The sequence below is a fragment of the Siphateles boraxobius genome, unplaced genomic scaffold, assembly GCF_051911475.1.
Source record: "Siphateles boraxobius isolate OS27281-9 unplaced genomic scaffold, OSU_SipBor_1 2, whole genome shotgun sequence".
Taxonomy (NCBI): Eukaryota; Metazoa; Chordata; class Actinopteri; order Cypriniformes; family Leuciscidae; genus Siphateles; species Siphateles boraxobius.
Window position 1 is genome coordinate 6,055,828 of NW_027508810.1, and position 19,551 is coordinate 6,075,378.

Genomic DNA, 19,551 nt, shown 5'->3' on the forward strand with positions numbered 1-19,551 from the left:
TTGCAGTGTAGGGGGATTTTCTATTTATTTATATAAATAAGAACACAAATACAAAGAAGTGAAGTCGTAACCAGAGGTGTAAAGTCCAGGTTCAGAAAGTAAAAGTCCTCAGTATTTTGTTCCAATCAATTGGATTTGCTAATTAGCAGTTTTTCAGCCAGAAGACAGAACTATTCAGTGAAATCAGCTGGCTGAGTTCATGGGTGGAATAAACAAATGGCAGGACTTTAACTTTCTGACCCCTGGACTTTACACCTCTGCTTATAACACATCCACAATGTGTAATAAAGGTTCATTTATGTACAGGCAAAATGCATTGAATGATGAGAATAAAACATGGCAGCCAAGTTGAAAATAATGTGCTATCTTCTGTGCTGATTGCCTAGTGGGCAGCTCTGGTGACCCGAGTTTGAGCTCCAGTGTTGTGCCGAATTTCGACCTCCTGAAAAATTATTACCTCCCTTGTTGAAGTCCGGTTTGTGGACCTTTGCCAATCCCGTCCCCCCTTTCTCTCTGCCACTTCGCTTCCTGTCTACTCACTGTCCTATCATAATAAAAAGGCAAAAACACCAACATTTTTTAAATTACTTTAATAAATAATGTCCGTTTACCTGTGGCAGTTGTTTTCTAGAGTTCACACTTAAAAATGATTGAATAAAGTAAACAAGTAAAATAAGTGTATTTGCCATGCTGTCCGAGGGGAGCCTCTGAGCTTGGAATGGGAATAGGAACCGGTGAGAATAGGTGGCGGACGGATGCAGAAACTAACTAGCGGTAACTAGAGTCGGCTGTGTATATATATGCCTCCTCTCGGGCTGATTAGATAAACCATTTGACTTTGAACGTGCTCCTCCCGAACTTTGTTTATAAAGCATAATTTCTCGCTTGAATTCTGCAATCTTTTGAGATGCAGACATGTAGGCTGACAATTACCTGAACATAATAATTTTAATAGTGACACTAATAGCCTACATTTTTAAATCTTTATTTGAATATGTCATCATGAAACCTCATTCTACAATATTTCTATGATTAAATTACTGAAAGAGACTTCTTTCCCATCAGCCAATCACTGTGGGCATAGTTAGTAAGCGTGTTGACATCATCCATAGTAACGAGGTCCTCTCTGTCCCTTAGTAAAAGTTGGTCTCATCACCTTTGTGAATAGGTTTTAAGCGAAAACTCAACTAAGAACTACTATTTAGGAGATCTCTTAGTGGTAAGATAAAATGTTTTGTGAATATAGCCCCAGAAATGTAATCTTGAAATATCGTACCAAGACAGAAAGGCAAAACCAGGCAGTTTATTTGTGTAAATGAAGATAACACAGTCGATATACACAGGCATGTGTGGGTGGTTTCTCTTTGGCTGTATAGGAATGATAAACAATGAGTGCCACTTCATTATTGACTGTTATCTAATGTAGCGGTGTTATCTAACATTCACACACTGAATTACTGATTTTCACACAGGACAAATTCAATCACTATGTACAGCGTTTTAATATTGTGCAATGTAGTGTTCAAATTGTACCTCCAATGCAGCCACAAGCCATTAAACATCTGTTCAGCAATGTTTAATGTTTGAAATGTCAACTAAAATCTCAAACAGATCTTATTACTGATAGATATGACAATAATAATCCAAAGTTTATTTAAAATAAAGAGATCTTTAGACCTGTCCAAGAAAAATCTCTATTGTACTGTACAGTATTTTCACAGAAAAGTCATTAATCATTTTCAAACTTCTTCTATATGCCGCCTAAAAATGCAAGTTACCTAAACCTTCAAAAGACACTTTTGAACCAATCTAAGGCATAATAAAAAACTGAAACATGCGAACACCCAAGTACTAATGCATTATCTTCCAAAACAAACTAAATCCAATATTCAAAAGCCCTATTAAAATCAATAAAACAGGGGAAAACCAGTGGATGTAACCTCTCACTGAAGATAAATTAGTTTGTCCAGATGCAAAGCCTTTTTTAGAAATATAGGCATGGCTTTGATTTTCCACATGATATACATGAGATACATATTTCTTAACATTTGATTCAGTTTTGTGAAATAGTTAAGGGCTTGAAGTGGTATTTTATTTGGTTTCTTTAGCTGCGGGGTGTTCAATCCTGCTCCTGGAGGGCCACTTTCCTGCAAAGTTTAGCATCAACCCTGATTAAACACCTGAACCAGCCTTTGAAGCTTCAGGATTACTACAAACTTCCAGGCAGGTGTGTTGGAGGCAGGCTGGAGTTAAACTCTGTTGGAAGATGGCCCTCCAGGAGCAGGATTGAACACCCCTGCTGTAGCACATACAACAGTGGTTTTCAGTCCTGGTCCTGGGGACCCTTAGTACTGCACATTTTGTATGTTTCCCCTATTTAATAAATGATTCCATCATTCAGACCATCAGCTTGGTAGGAAAGTGCTACATTAACTGAACTGACTGTGTCAGATAAGAAAAATATACGAAATGTACAGAGTGGCGGGTCCCCAGAACCAAGATTAAACAACTGAGCTACAGCAAGGCTCTTCTCGCTTCTTTGTTCACCTTAATACATGAAACAGACAAAACAAGATGACAACGCCTTTGGCGGTTTAATAACGCTTTTATCAAATCTCAACAGTTTCCTTTTCTAAAACTAAAGCGAATGCCAGTGGTCAACCACAAGCTTCACACGGATACTTCTGTAGTAGCTACAGTAACGTCTACCTCAGCCGAAAGCAGAGGGTGAAAGAGGAAATTGAAGGCGAAAGCAATGGCATTTTGGACGTTAACCCTCCAGTCCTGCTCAATCTTGACCTGTCGTCGTATTGGTACAAGCGGTGAAGCACATGTCTTGCAATGCAAGGCTTTGAGTTCAAACACTGGCCATTTGCTGCCCAGTCTACCTTCAAGTACTGTGCTGAACTCCACCACACTGCCTGAGCTGAGTGCCTGTAGGACGTGTCTGAATTCGCTACTAGCCCGAAGCACAATGTCTTTGGTGCCATCATCAAAATCTTGTTGTCTATTGCGCCCCTTTTGCGGCATCCCCATGGTCACTTCAAACTTGTAGTGGTCAAAACGTTTGACATGGCACTTATGCTTTGCAAGCGCCTTGAGCTGACACACCGGTTCAGCGGGTCCCGGCTGGGTCTTGTCACAGACAGGGTACTCCTCACCATATAGACATCGGACCCAGTCTGCTATAAAGACTGGTAGAAGGTTGATGACAGCTTGCACTCCATTATCGATCTCAGTGACACGAACATACTTAAACCGACCCTCCCACGTCACCCGGTGCCCCTCCAAGTGGCTGCAGAGGATCTGGGCGTGTGCCATGTTACGCTCCTTCCAGGCACGTGGGCCACACAGGTCGCTGTACTCCTGCCAAGTAAGGGTTGAGTTGTATACCTTCCTCCCCTCAGAACGGTACACGTAGAACCAGCTGAAGAGCACCAGAGCTGAAATCCACACAAGGATCAACTTGACCAGGCTGCTACGCCGCAAAAAGTGCAGCACTGCCAAGGGTGACACGCTAAAACGTGTCCACCAACGCAGCAAGACAGGCAGCACGCAAACACATACGGTTACAACCATTTTGGTCAGTTCCAGGGCGAGGAACCACTGCACCAGCTGCACCAGCATTACGGCTGCTAGAGCCAGTGAAAGCACGGGCAAAGCGAAGAAGAAAAGGAGGTAGCCCACAGCTGTGCGCATTAGCCCCAATGCAGTAGACTCTTGCAACAGCGTGACGGACAGTTCACACCAGATGAAGCACACCAGGTAGGGCAGCAGCACACAGTAGGTGCCACGTGCACCACCTGCGGTGGCCATACGGGTACACTGATACACGAGGTAGAGATACAGAAAACAAGGCACACCCACATGCAGTACCAACCAGTCACCAAGGTGCATGTTGAACCAAGCGCCACCAACCAAACGACCCACCCAACCTCCCAGCAACTTATTCAAGAACGCAGAAATGGCGGAGGCAAGCTGGGAGAGCAGAGCAAGTTTGGCATGCTGCTGTGCTGCTGGTCGCAGGCTTAAGTAGCTGCTTACAGTGAAGAAGACTGCAACTGTTGCCAATTCCGAACATGGCAACCAGGACTTGTCTGCCACGGGGATCGAAAGGATGAGGAAAAGCGAAGAAAGGAGGAAGTAGAGGTATGGCTCAAGGTGGTTCCATGTGAAGTTTGACTCCGCCTGCTCGAGGTCTATGCCCGGCTCAAAATGAGACAACATGGCTGTCAATGCTTGAAAGTTCTCCCATGCCTTGCTGTTCTGAAAGACTCGGAGAGTACAAGTTACCATCGACAGAAAAGAGAGGTAGAATATAATGAGAGGAATGACAAGAACAAAGAACTCCAGGGTTAGGTTGGAGATGATGAAGAAAAAGATGAGGGTATTGACATGATGAGTAGGTATGAGGGCGCTAATCCACTGCATGCCCGCACGGGACGCCCAGTCAATCAACACCTCTTTCACCTCCAACACTGCATGAAGGGGAAACTTCAATACCTGTAAGTATCAAGAAAATGAATTACAGTATAAGTATAGTATAATATTTGCTGTCTCAAGACATGGTGAGCTGCTAAACGAAATAGTAGGGACATCAATTTTCAAGAGTACTCAGTATTTGTTGTCTTAAAGGGATAGTTAACCCAAAAATGTCAATGTTTTTCTAATCCCATAAGGCTTTTGTTCGTCTTCAGAAAACAATGATATTTTATTATTCTCTCATCATTTTTGCCAAGCCAATGAAAATCCTTGTTTTCAACCGGCAAGCCCTTTTGAGCTATCGTTGACCATATTTGATGTAAACACTGATACACTGCATACAGAGCATGTATATAAATCCCTAAATGAAATCTACTCATGATATAAAGCAACGTGTCTCTTCAATAAACCTGATTAAAACATTCAAATCATATGGTTTTCTTTTACAATGTCTTAGCCCACTTTTTGAAGCTCGCAAATTTTGTGTGACATTGACTTTCAATGAGTGGACTAAACTATGCGAGAATCTAAAAAAATATTAGGGATGCTCCGATCAGGATTTTTGCAGCCGATACAGACTACCGATTTCTTGTCATCATGATCGACCGATACAAATCCTGATCCCGATCATTCAATCTTTTATACAAGTGATATGTAAGCTCTCTGTTGGCTGTCACTTTTAACCCCTTACACCCTGAAGGCATTTTTAATAATTTCACCTGATTTCAAGTTGCTTACTTTTAAGAACTAACAAGCTATGATCAAGTTTCATTTAATAGAAAACCTTTAAAATTTTGAAGAAAATGGATTTTATGTTTTTTATGTTTCTCACTGCTGAGAAATCCCAAGAAAAAGTGAAGCAATTTGATTTAATAAAAAACTACACCAAACTTGGTTTTCTAACTTCCTATATATGAAGTTAGAAAACCAAGTTTGGTGTAGTTTTTGATGATCTTCCAGCGCCGTTTCAGCGGTGCACTCCTATTCTATGCCGTACGGTAAATCAAGATGTGTGATTTATTATGGTTTGCTAATGTTTCACGAAGTTACAAAGCAGAATGTGGCAGAATCTGTATACTGTTTACATGCGCGTCGTCTGCAGTATTTTACGGGTTTACCTCATCAAATTACGATCGGTTCGTAAAATCAGCCAAATATAGTAACTCCTGATAGAGTCATAGAATGTGATTATTAGCCGATGCCGATCGACCAGAGTATCCCTATTAAAGATATCTTAATTTGTGCTTGAGTCTGGAACAAAATGAAGGTGAGTAAATGATGACTAGGGTTGGGTATCGGTTGGGCTTTATCCAATACCAGTACCTACTCTGTATTTTTTTAAACGGTTCCGGTGCTTAAACGGTTCTTGAACTTAAGAAAATGAAACCGCACACACTGTCAAAAAATAATACCCTTTTATTAACAGGGCCAAACTGGACACAATATTAACTTAAATCTTTAAACAATATAAATACATAAGTACATATGGTAATAATAAACCAATATAAAATAAAAATTCACATTTACATAATATCTAATAAAACAATATTGTATCAAACAATGTAATAATACTGGAGATTAATAGAGATTACTACCAGGGTAATCTAATCTTGACATGGCTCCAGTTTCCAATGTTTTGTCTGCTTGATCCAGTCATGCAAGTTATCTGGTCGTTGTACTAGTTACGGCAGCGCTTAGCTTGGCGAGTTTGGTATTTCGTTCCCACTGAAGTTCCGGGAGTCTCCCGCATATTGATAGCGGTTCCCTGATGCCCGCAAATTAGTTAAAATTTCCCGGAATCTAGAGCAAGCGAGCAAGAGCGTGCATGCGAGACAGAAGAGACTGTGCTGCAAACCGTATGGCACGCGCACGGCGGAGAGGGAGAGAGTGAGAAACCTTGCGTGTGTGTGCGTGTGTCTCATGAAGCACAAAATGAGTCACCTAAATTTTCGTTCTTATTCGGTCTCGTTACTACCGCTTACGTCGGAACCGGTTCCATTTTGGCACCGCGTTTCGGTACCCAACCCTAATGCTGACAGAATTAAAATTTTTGGATTAACTATCTGACAATCAATAAATCATTACATTAATTCCACAGAACGGAGGAGAACTCCAAATATTATGTACATGTGGCTGACTTTTAGGTAAGAACATGTACAGAAAATATGTACTTTCAAGGGAACTCGCTGTGTTGAGATGCTGTAGGAACGCGAGACTGCATCGTGAAACAAGTGTGAAATCAGTCGAATCGCGTGACGGAACGTTATAGGCGGGTGAAGTCCCGATCAGGAAACTATAAAGCACACCAAGACCAAACAGTATTAGCTTCTGTCATCTGCAAGCAGTGTTGCCGACTTAGCGACTTTTCAGACCCCTTTAGTGACATATTTTCAAAAAAGCAACTAGCGAATTTTTAGACAAACCTCAGTAACCCCCAGATGTTGCACATTCATCTGTTGAGCGCACAGCAGTTTTTTTTTTACACGGACTTATCACCTATCTGCTTCTCTTCTGTTTTATATTTAAAGAATTTAGTTTGACCATTTTAATTTCCTTTCTTTCTTGTGCTTATTACTTGTAATACTCACCATTACAGAGCTTTCATCCAGTTCCCGAACTCTCTCAATTCAGATAATTTTACACACAAAAAATTCAGTCATTCACTATATCATAGCTACTTGTTCCATTGTCTGACAAAAATAATATAGGAAACGAGAATAGCTTTATTGGACATTTGGCTATATTATATTATATTAAAATACAGTATGTGACCATGAATTTAGAGAGAAAACACATTAGGCAGGCAGAACGCAAGTACAACGCAATGACGTCATGACTTTTAGGGAAGGCGTTAGCTACTTTCCTTTGAAAAAGGAAAGCACTGTCAGCATGAACTCTAAGTGAAATAGTTTGTCCCGTTGGTGTTCGTCTGTATCAAAACAGCATTTTCTCTCTGTTAGTCAGAAGTTTATCAGAGACTGGTTCCCTAATTAGATTTTCTGAAGCGTGGAAACTACTGCTAATTACTGTATATCTCAATGGGTACTGCTGACGATAGAAAAGTGTTACAGGATTCAGTTGCGGTCTTGCCCGCCCAGGTTCAACAAGGTTCTACAGACAGTTGTAGGCCCCCGAGCAGGCTCTGGTTATGGAGCAAGAGGTAAAGGCTCTGCTGGACAAGGGTGCCATAGAGCATGTTCCTCCTCCCAGCAGGGAATCTGGATTCTACAGCCGGTACTTTATCAAACGCCATCTGGCATGTTATTAGAATTATTAATAATGTTTTTGTAGGTCTCTAGATTATGAAATACCTGCTGACAGTACTGCTTTATCGGTGCGTTTGCACAGAACTTCTCTCTGAGATAATTCATTTCCACAGAACTGTAATTATTTAGATGCTTATTAGCTAAATAAATGTTATATAGTAGACGTTAATATGTCTGAAGCATCAACCCGGAGAGGGAACAGCAGTATGAATGCTACTTCACGAGACTAATGAGGAGCATAGACAACAGAGAAAGAATTACATTCAGCCCTTTTATTTATAACATGCGCTCATTCATGGCTGTTTTATTTAATTCATGATATTTAATTCATAACACATCTTCATTGGGACATGACTTGATGTGACTACGTTGTCTCTATTTTTTTAGCGGCAAGTTTAAAGTAAATTAAGCATTTATGTAATATATCTTATTTGTACATATATCATTTGTACATTAATGGCTGTTGTGCGAAAAAGCTTATCAATTAAGGGATGCAAGTTATTTTCCCTTTGAATTTCACCATTGTTGACTCATCTCCCCTCAGTGCTTTAATGGTGGTCTTGCACGCAATTCTCAAAACGCCATTTATCGTGAATCCGATATTACAAAACTGAAACCCGATTATGGAAAACGCTTAAATATCTGGAAAATATCGGAACAGCTATATATCGGTCGATCTCTACACAAGGCCAATGTATTGGAATGCCTTACTTTGACTCCCTTTGAGCCTATTGAAGAGGTTCTAGAAAAGTTCCTCACTCTTAAAGCGGTGTTCCTCCTCGCCATCTCGTCTCTCAAAAGAATCTGAGACTTACAAGCCCTGTCGGTAGCTCCTTTGTGCCTGGAATTTGCACCTGGCATGGCGAAAGCCTTTCTCCACCCTAAACTGGGTTATGTCCCTAAGATGCTCTCTCGTCCTATTGTGCACTCGATTTCACACTGACGGGAACTTTCTATTATGGCGGCGTGGGTATGATGTTCCCAGAGTGTCTCGACGCAGCGCAAGTTCCCTTGAAAGGGAATGTCTCCGGTTAATTCTGTAACCATGGTTCCCTGAAAAGGGACCGATACTCCCTGCATGCCTGTGATCGACTTGCTTCAGCCTATCAGAAGCTAACGCTGCTGGCTGTTTGGTCACTTTTCAGGGAACCAGGGTTTAAGATGTAACCGGAGACATTTTCTATCTAATTAAAGGTGTATCATATCATCCAGTACATAGGTGTTTTATACTGTATCGGCACATTAAACAAAATACTGTGTGTAGTTCTCCATTAGCATCTCATAACAATTACTTATGAGATTCCACTTTAGTTAGGGCGGCATTTGTGTGGACATCTGGTCATGTAGGAAGTACACAATAAGTAAGCTTGCCAAGTTTTACCATGCATAGATTCAAGCAGAAATAATAATGGCACCTTCTGATGCAATGGCAGTTCATCAGGGTTCTTTACTGGCCCTTCATCATCATCATCATCATCATCCCCTGCTGCTTCCATGGCAGGTGTTGGTGGAATACCCTCAGCATATTGTTTAGTATACTCAACAAACTCTTCTACACCTACATATTCAGCCCCTGCCAAAGCAAAAATACACAGATTCAGGTTATTATATTCATATTACCACATATATAATATATGTCTAAAACATATTTGACTCTGCAAAGAGAACACAATGAATTCACCATCTCTTGCGACCAAACTCTCCAAAACTTTTCTTTGTTTCTGTGCTGGGCTTGAGAGAGGGCTGCTGGGAGCACCATCTAGAGGAGGAGCAGGAAACATATGTTCTAAATATAGTTGCAGACGACTAGGGTTGGGTATCGGTTGGGTTTTATCTGATACCAGTACCTACTCTGTATTTTTTAAAGGGGTGGTTGACTGCAATTTCACTTTTTTCATTTTAAATAGTGTGTAATGTTGCTGTTGGTGCATGAACAGTGTCTGCAAAGTTGCTGCGCTGAAAGTTCAACGTAAGCAGAGATATCGTCTTTTAAAAATCAGGAAGTTTAATGCCTACAAAAACGACTTGAATGGGACTACAACGAGATACTTTCCGGGTTTTATACGTAACTAGCCCATAAATTGACATCAACCCTCCCTCTGGAATATGCAAAAAAGGGGGCATGGCCATATTTCTGCGGCTTTATCGAATAGGAAGAGTTATAGTGGAGATCAGTAGCCATGCCGTCGAAAGTGTGTTATTTTCACCCAGCTGTCAGGTCTTCTGTGTTCGGGCTTCCTACGGGCGCTGTAGTTCGTCAACAATGGCTACAATTTATGTTTGATTATGTTCCAGAAAATTACAATCGTAATTTAGCTCTCTGTGACTGCACATTTTACGGAAGACAGCTTCCAGAATCTCCACAAATTCAATGCCGGATTCAACAACAAACTGTTACTAAAGCATGAAGCAGTTCCAACTTTAAAACCAGAGGCAGCATTTGTTGGACCAAAACCTGTAAGTAAGACTTAAATCATTTTAAATGTATTTGCATGTTTAATTTCAGACGTAATGTTTTAGTTTTATCAAGGACGTAAACAAATGCCAGCGCTGGCTTTAGTAGCCACTTAGTTATGCTATTTCGTGTGTCTATGACAAACACGTACAAACAGTTTGGACCTGAATTTGTAATTATGTACTGATTTTGTAAATGTATTTTCCATGTATACTTTATGATGTAATTTTTCGATTTGATCAAGAATGTAAACCAATGCCAACGCTGTTTGTTTATAGTAGCCAGTTAGTTCGATGCTATTTTGTGTGTATAAGACAAACATGTATAAAGTTAAAATAATTATATGTACAGTAAAGCTATAAAATATATAGGCATATATATTTTTACAATACCTTTTGTATTTCTTTGCAACAGATGTTTTCACGTTCTGTTAGCATTTTAACACAGTTGCAACATATACACCTAAAGAAAACAATACACCGAGTAAACTAAGTTTTGTGTTAGAACTAAGATAAACGTTTGTTCATTATATCGATAAAACAATAACTTTAAAAAACGGTATTACTCAGTCATTTATTCAGTTATATTAAATATTTAATCAGGAGAAAACCGTATCTCAAAAGCTAACAAGCAGCAGTAGCATTTTCAAGTAACAGCGTACAAAATTCTTCAATAATAATAGTAGAATAGAATAATAGTAATACAAATATCTACCATTCAGAAAAACGTTTTGTAAGAGCCGTGTTTGGGGAGGTTCTGCTTGACTCTCTTCATTGCCGCTTTCTGGGTCTGATTCTGGCTCAAACTGATACGGCAGACCGGAGCACATGCAACTTTCACCCGTAAAGGTAATGGGTGTGAAGTTTCTGGACAACGTGCGCTGCGCTGTTTAGCCAATTACAACACACCGGCCCAACTAACCAATCTGAGCCCATTGCCTGTTTCTGAGGGAGTGATTTCATAGAATCAGGAAGTCAACCGGTCGTTCAAATGACAGAGGAGAAAGCGTCTTACAATAAAGGTCAAATTTATGAAAAATAAGGCTTTAAAAAAAAGCTGGAGCTGCCAAGCTCCTCGCGCTGCCGACAAGCTTCCTTTTTCGGCAGAGAAATCTGAGGAGCAGATGGCGTGCGCGCCAATAGAGGGTTTGCATCTACGTGACATGGTCAAGGATTTGGTCAGTTACCCGTATGCGCGGCCATATTGGAGATACTCGGATGTAAACAACAGCAAGGATTGCACTGTTTATGCACTACTGAACACATTTTTGCACTAATTTATGATGTCTAAACTACAGAAAAAACACATGGAAGCTGCAAAATCATATTAGTAAGACTTAGTACGCAGGAAAGAGCGCAGAATTTTGACGAACTAAATTTAATATGTGGTAAAGATCCGATCGAGCTAACTTCTCTAGCCCTTACTGTTATTCTTCCTTCTATTTCTTATCCCGACATAGGCTACGTTCAGATTGTCAGTCCAAAAAAGCACATGAAATCCGTTTCAAGCTACATCCATGTGGTTTGAAATCCTATTCAAATCACATATCAGGAAATCCACTTCAGTCTGAACGCTCTGATCGGATTCCGCATGGTATGTGACTTTCTCACGCCACGTAAAATGTAAACGTCAGACGTTGTTATAGGGAACATGCTGAAATTCTCTGCCCAAACAAGGCTGTGTTGTTGCAAAGTGCCGGTCTGCCGGACCAGCAGAAAATTATTATTTTTGAAACCGGCGCAGATAAGAGCACAGAAAAAAGCTGTGCATACCCTCCTACACTTCTGCAGCTCAAGACGCAGGAGTCCAGCGTGGCGGCTACACATTTCCATGTTGTAAAATTTAAATAAGACAAGATCTCTATTGGAAATGCAAACCCCTCCATCAACGCAACGTCATTGTTCAGATCCGAGTTGTGTGTTCATGCAGCTCTTTGGCTGCATGAACATACAACTCGGATCTGAACAGTTGCGATACACAGTTACCCCTTTTCCACCAACAAGAACCAGGTGCTGGTTCAGAGCTAGAGCCGGTTCGGAGTTGGATCGACTGACGAGCTTTCAAAGAACCGGTTTGCCTTTCCACAGGCTAGAGAGCCATCACAGAGCCTTACGTCACTGTATACATCTCATGTTGCCCAGCAATGCTAGCACGGCACACACAAACACACCAGGCTTGTTCGAGATGGTTCGGCACTGCGAATCTCGAACTGCGAGAGCGATCCAAAAGCAGAAGGAGTCGTATGCTCTCCAAACACTCCCGCAGCTCCGATCAGTCCATGCCGCTCCGAATCGATGCATCTCGAACAAGCCTTCCATCAACAATGGCGGTCGTTGCGTTACTATTTATGCTCATGGCTTTGCAAACCTACATCGGTATCCAAACACGGCGAATCCAGCACGTTTCATGCTCATGCAGTCCCGTTTTCATGCTCAGTAATCACGCCGTTACTTGCATTAACGGAGATTGCACTCGAGCTGCTATTAGCACGATTAACTGCTATTTAAAAAATGGCGGTCACTAGTTTCTGTTTGTCTTGTTGGTCACGGTAACCCCGCCCCCAGCCGCTGACGTAAGCGGTTCTTACTTCTAGACCAGAAATGATTTGGTGCTACTTAAGAACCACTTTTACTGGTTCGGAGCTGGTGCTTTGGTGGTCGAAAAACAAAGAACCGATTTGAAACTAGGCTCTGGCTCCGAACCAGCACCAGCTCTGCCTTGGTGGAAAAGGGGTAGGTGTGGACATCATTTTAGATCAGATTCCAATCGGATACAAAGATAATCGTATTTGGACTGACAGTGTGAATGTAGCCATAGTTAACTACTTTACGTCAACATTTTAGCCAAAGTCAACCCTTCATTTACACATGTGGCTAATGCTGTGCCTCTCTCAACCACAAACGCCTTCTTTCATCCGTTTTTTGCACTCGGCAATCTATAGAACTCGAAATGTTTTTTCACTGTGCGACCGATTAGTACAGACCAAAACACAACCATTTTTCAGTAGCAATAATCAGCCAAATATGCAAGTCCATTCAGTGCAGTGGCATTGTTTAAGTTCAGTGCCTCCAAAATGGCCGACTTCCGGATTGATGACGTGTAGCGTCGAGGCAGTGCCTGTGCCATCAGCCAATGAATTGGCGTGATTCTATATGGGCTTCAGACAATCGGCACACCCAGAGGGCGTTCTGACACGTAATTTTACACGTGAAAATACAGCCAAACCTTGGAGCGTTTTGTCTTCGGCATCTTCATTAATCCCCTCGCTATCAGCAGACATCCCAAGTCTCCCGGAAGTTCTGGGAATCTCCCGCATACTGATAGCGTCTCCCTGATGCCTGCAAATTAGTTAAAATCTCCCGGAATCTAGAGTGAGCGAGCGAGCATGCGAGACAGAAGAGACTGCTCCAAACCGTATAGTGCGTGCACGGCGGAGGGAGAGAGCAAGAGACCTTGTGTGTGTGCCTCATGAAGAGCATGCAAGACAGAGAGTCAGGCACAGAATTTTTTGTTCTTATTCGGTCTCGTTACTACTGTTTACGTCGGAACCGGTTCCATTTTGGCACTGCGTTTCGGTACCCAACCCTACAGACGACCCTGTTGATTAATGGAAAATAACTGAATGAAGATTCTAATTTTTTATTTGCCGTTCCTCAGAAAAATAATAACAGCGTACAGGTTGAGAGCAATAAGAGAAATGGAAACAAATTTTCACGTTTGGATTGACTATTCCTTCAGCATTATCCCAATTGGTTGATCACAACAACATAAGTTTTACCTGTCTCAGTGTTGATCTGGCTAACATTTTCCAGAAGTTCAGAGGCAGTGATGTTTTTCTTCCTCTCTGGATTGAGTTTCCAGTACATGAGCAGAGCTGCTTTCCTTACACTGCGCTGAAAACGAGATTCACATGCCAGGGAACACACCTCCTCTCTGTTCTCAGCTGTGATGCCTGAGACACACACACACACACACACACACACACACACACACACACACACACACACACACACACACACACACACACACACACACACACACACACACACACACACACACACACACACACACACACACACACACGAGTCAGTCTAAATGTAAGTATAGAGAAAGGGATGTCATGTGTTCACAATCTAGATATCATAAGTATCTGATTTACCCCTCCTGTCATGAAGGCAGTGTTGTAGCAGCTTCACTGCATCTTTCCGTCCATTTTTCGCCGCCTGAAGTAGCCATGTTACCGCGGTGACAGAATTTACTTCTTCGTCTTCTTGCTCGGCTAATCTCAGGTAATATCTACCAATCTGTCCAATAACAGTGTAAGTTTTCAAATTACTAAAACAATGTATAGTGTGAGTGTGATTTTATGGAATTCAGACCTCTGTCTGGGCTTTTGCATCCCCATTCTTTGCCCTCTGTTTAAAATCATCAATGCTTAGCTCCTCTGGGATTTCACCTGGAAAATGAAAAGAATCGCACACAAACAGCCTTATACTCACATTGTACTGTCACAACAAATATGTATGTATGGACTGTGCAATACATTGACTGTTTATACAGATGGGATTGTGCAATATACTTTATACTGCTTATTTTCTAATTCTTGCAGCTATGTTGAGTTGTATGTTACCTTTACTTATTGTTTTGTATTGTCCTAGTGTGTTAATTTTACCTCAAGAAGTTGCAGTTAAGAATTTTGTTGTACTACTAAGTGTAACGACAATAAAGACATTCAATTCAATTATATTAAAGCAAACCAGTCAAGTTTGTACTTAAGTTGTTCACAGCAGAATTCCAAAAATATTTTTTTAAATCAGATCTTAGGACACACCACAGATCTGCCTACACCACTCTATTCGGGTTGATTACGAGGATGAATTGTGTGCTGGTGAACAGAGTGCATCTGTACCGTGTGGAGGAAAAGATGATTGTCCTGGAAAGGCAGTGCTGGCTGCATTCAGCTGGGATCGACCTGTCTGTGAGGCAAGGTGTTGGGGTGGAGTCATTGCTGAAGGGGAGGAGCTAGGCTTTGAAGAAGAGGACACTGGATGGATGGTGTGTCCAGACGCAGAGAACGCTGTGGGGACAGGTGATGCTGGGGACGACAGAGGAGATTCAAGAAGGGAAGCATCCATTTTTAAGCCTTGAACTATGGCACAAAAAAGACAAAGAAATAATTGAGAGAACAAAGCAAATGGCTGCAGCAGTTTTGATTTCTTTCTTTTTTTCTGAAATGTCCTGCTTCTACAGCTAATAGAGAGAAGGGAAATAATCATATATTAAAACATGATATAATATCAATTAATATGTAATGAAACAATATACAAATGATATATATATATATATATATATATTCATACAGTGAGTACATTTTAGTATTTTATTAGCATTAGTAATTTATTAGTATTTTAAATGTGTATACTTAAAGATTAAATAAATATGAATATTACATACAAAGCAAATTCACAGTCAATTTAACATAATGGTAACCATTGATTTCACCACAGAGCCATACACCATACAAATTTGTGTGCACTGTCATCATAAAAAACAACAAAGATAATGAAAGATTCTTAGGGAGTCCCCATGTTCATGTATTACACTTTACAGTAATTGAAATAATTACTTTAGCATTACATGCTAAGCTATTGTTACCATGGTAAATGCAAATGCTGTATTTTGCACCAGTCAGAGACGCAACAGTGGTTGAGCTGTCATTCTGTCATTGCTCACCCGTGTCACCTTCACTACTGACCGGCAGAACAGAAAGTAAAGTTACAGTCAAACAAATACGCATGTACGTTAAACAGCGTCAAACACTGAAAAAACAAGCACCGGGAAGCAAACAGAAACACATCCGAAATAAACACTTAAACACTATATTTCTGCATGTCTGTTCACATACATAAATAAATTAATTCTGTATTACAGCGAGTCTTCAATGACAGACTGCAATGACATTTCTGTCGCTTAATTTCTCTTACCTGAGCTCCTCCATCAGTTCATCTTGTATATATGAGCCATAGACTGTAAAAGGTATGAGCAGTTATCACAAGCCTGCAGTTACTTCAGTCTGTTCTGACACTAGACACGATGTAACTAAAAAGTGAATTGCAGAGGCCCTTCCATATGCTGCTCACTAAATAAACCCTCCCTCACTGACAGACTGGACCAGAAAAGTCCTATTCAAGTTCCTGCCTCTTTTTCTTCTTCTGAATTGAATGGCAGTTGGCAAACCAGTTTCGGTGCATTTCCGCCACCTACTGGGGTGGAGTTTGAAGCGCTGACGGACAACGGAAATAAAATAAAATGAATAATAAAAATAATAAATACAAATTTAACATGTTAACTATCACGCCCATTTTTGAGTGTAGACCTGCAAATGTAATGTCGAGATTAAAATGAATGTAATTCTGGAACGTTTTGGAGTAGCCTATTAACCTCATTCTGGTCTTGTTTTAAAGTAGACACGATGAGGGACGGGGAGGGGGGTACTATGGATACTTCCACACCCACAACTCTTCCCGGTTCCAGCAGAGACGTTTTTGCTTTTTAGCGGCGTGTTGGGGTACACATGAGCTGTGTCCCAATGTGAAGGCTGCATCCTTCGAAGGCCGCGGACTTCGAAGGATGCAGCCTATTCGTCCTTCGAAGGACGCACCATATAGCCTTCGTATGATTTGTAATTGCGCCACCAGGTGTTCCCCATTATGCTGTCGCCTAGCAACGCGATGATAGGAGAGAGCTACCATTCTACACGGCATTACTTGTTGAAATGGAGCAAGAATATATCATTTTTATTTTTATCTTTTATGTTTTGCTGGAGGAGATGGTGGGGATTCATCCCCGGCGCCGCCGGGTGATGTATCTCCGGCTTGATCAAGACCGTGGCCAGGTAAGGTAATCTGGTTTGCTGCATCCCAATTCAGAAGTTGCGAATTTAATTGCTGCAGTACACTTTAAAATGTACATAAGTATTGGGTGTACTTGAGTAATGTAATGGTACTTATGAAAATACTAAATACACATAAAGCTGTTCAAATGTTCATTTATAGCCTACCAGATGCGATTTTTATGGAGTTTATTCTCTTGATCATAGTGATCTTATTTATGCATGTTTCCAGCGTGTTTTGTTTTAACGCAATTGAAGCATAAAACACAAAACAATAAATAAATAAAGTGAAATATGCCCTTTTTTTAAAAACAATCCTGCAACGGTACTCCTGCTCGACTTCGGATGCAGCCTTATATGGGACGCATCTGTTGTTAGCAACAATTCCTTAATATTGTGAAAATAAATAATTTTAAAAAATAAGCAAGTACATTCGTTAAGTATTCACGTATAAATGTGAAGTAATGAGGGTGTTTTCTCTCACACAGGATAGCAACACTACAAAAACATCGTCTTTTACAATATTATGAATTGTTGTATAGTAAACTACTCAACAGTAAAGTACTTTAAATATAAAACCCTTCAACATATTCAGAATTAAAATGCAACATACACATAGCGCAGCAGTACTATTAATGCAACAACATCATATCTAAAAACCCTGACAACGAGGGTTTTTTATGCATAATACATAATACATACTAAATAAAAGTAGTTTATTAAAACTCTTTTGTTTCTTTCCCTAAATCAGACCAGACCCCTGTACTGCAGGATCAACCTGAGCGTGCCAGTTCTGGACAGTTTTTTTAATGATTTGGACACACGACCTGATTTTCGGCTGAGCAGGGAGGCCCTGAGAGTGCTGCTGGGCCTGTTGAGGACTGAACGCCAACACGGATGGGGTTCCACAATAGAGACCCTGGTATTTCTTTTCTGGCTTGCGTGTGGCACATCATACAGGGTTGTCTCCAGAGTGTTTGACATGCCTCGTTCCACTGTCCACCGCATTGTCCACCGGGTCGCTGAGGAGGTGGTGGCCATTCACCACCAAGTCATTCATTTCCCCAACATCCCAGAAGATCTGGAGGCAGTTTGCCGTGGGTTTGCAGGGCTGGCCAGACACCGAGCTTTCTTGAAAGCTGCAGGAGCAATCGACGGCTGCCATGTCCGCATCAAGCCTCCAAGCGGCCCTGATGGTCAGTGCTACAGGAACAGGAAACTGTTCCCGTCTATCATCCTGCAGGCTGTTTGTGACCATCAGGGCCGCTTCATTGACACCTACGTGGGCTGGCCCGGGTCAGTGCATGATGCACGAGTGCTCCGGTACAGCCCACTGTACAGTAGGTCAGTGTACCCTCCTCCAGGGCACTTCATCCTTGCAGACGGAGGGTACCCATGTCTCCAACACCCGCTCCCCCTCATCACTCCCTACATGAGGCCAGTACGAGGTGTGGGAGCCCAGCGCTTTAATCTTCATCATTCCAGGGCACGCTCCATTATAGAGCGTGCTTTTGGGATGATGAAGACCAGGTTCCGATCCATCTTCCTGAAAGCGCTAGAGGTGCACCACACTTTTGTACCTCATGTAAGTGAATTGAAAATACATTTGCAAAAAACATAAAAATAATGAACATCTTTTTTCCAGACCATATCATTTCTTGTTTTGTTTTTTCAATTCAGGTCATCACAGCCTGTGCCATCCTCCACAACATCTGTCTTGGGGTTGGTGACATCATGGCCCCGGAGGATGAGCACGAGGAGGATGATGCAGAGGATGAGGGGGAGCATGTTTTGGAGACAGTCAGCGGTGCTCCCTGGCGTGACCGGCTGACTGCAGAGGTGTCTGCCCTGGAGGAGGTTCCCATCGACCACGACTACTTGTAACAGGCAAGTCTGAGAACTGTAAAGCTATAATGGCCTAGACCACAAATGAATGTCCATAGAATGGGTTTACATGTTGAAATATTTTACGCTTTGAATTGAGGACGCAAGTTAATTAATTTTATTCTTCCCTCTTTTTAAAATTATCTCAGTGAGATGGCAGCCGTCGATTTAATCAGCCCTGCAAACCTATTGAGACAACTTAGTGGATAGTGGAAACATGCACTCAAACACTCTGGACTGGAGCCCATCCCAGATGATGTCCCACCAGCAGGAGGCTTTACCAGGGTCTCTATTGTGGAGCCCATCCCAGCCCAGCAGCACCATCAGGGTCTACCTGTTCAGCTAAAAGCGTACATTTTGTTGTTTTTGTTTTTCCAATCTGTTTTATGTACTGTTAATTTGAATTATTTTTCTATTATTGTAAATATTTGTAAAAAGTACTTGAAATAATTTTCATTTTACATGCTAAAAAAAACATGTATAGAAGTCAACAATGTCCAGAATAATTATTGTTTTATTTCCAAATGTAAATAAATAAAACAATTCGCATTACAAAAATAAACAATGAATAA

The 19,551-nt window shown here is 41.2% G+C and overlaps 1 protein-coding gene across 11 annotated transcripts; it reads right to left on the reverse strand.

The window, feature by feature from the left end:
* Positions 1-1,283: 1,283 nt before the first annotated feature.
* wfs1b (Wolfram syndrome 1b (wolframin)) lies at positions 1,284-16,758 on the reverse strand. 11 transcript variants are annotated; one of them, XR_013205829.1, is made up of 10 exons: positions 16,188-16,441; positions 15,859-15,953; positions 15,113-15,352; positions 14,583-14,659; positions 14,363-14,507; positions 13,982-14,155; positions 9,430-9,507; positions 9,164-9,321; positions 2,536-4,503; positions 1,284-2,131 (listed from the first exon to the last, which is right to left on the reverse strand). XR_013205829.1 is itself a non-coding variant. In XM_077235735.1 (9 exons), exons 1-9 carry the CDS (start codon positions 16,199-16,201, stop codon positions 2,671-2,673), a joined length of 2,682 nt encoding a protein of 893 aa, XP_077091850.1. In that variant the 5' UTR covers positions 16,202-16,442; the 3' UTR covers positions 1,284-2,670. The 11 variants fall into 11 exon arrangements, 9 of the variants coding, with proteins under 9 accessions (XP_077091850.1, XP_077091848.1, XP_077091847.1 ...); XR_013205828.1 differs by lacking the exon at positions 15,859-15,953 and having other exon boundaries at positions 16,188-16,536; XM_077235735.1 differs by having other exon boundaries at positions 1,284-4,503; positions 15,113-15,298; positions 15,937-15,953; positions 16,188-16,442.
* Between the last annotated feature and the right edge of the window lie 2,793 nt (positions 16,759-19,551).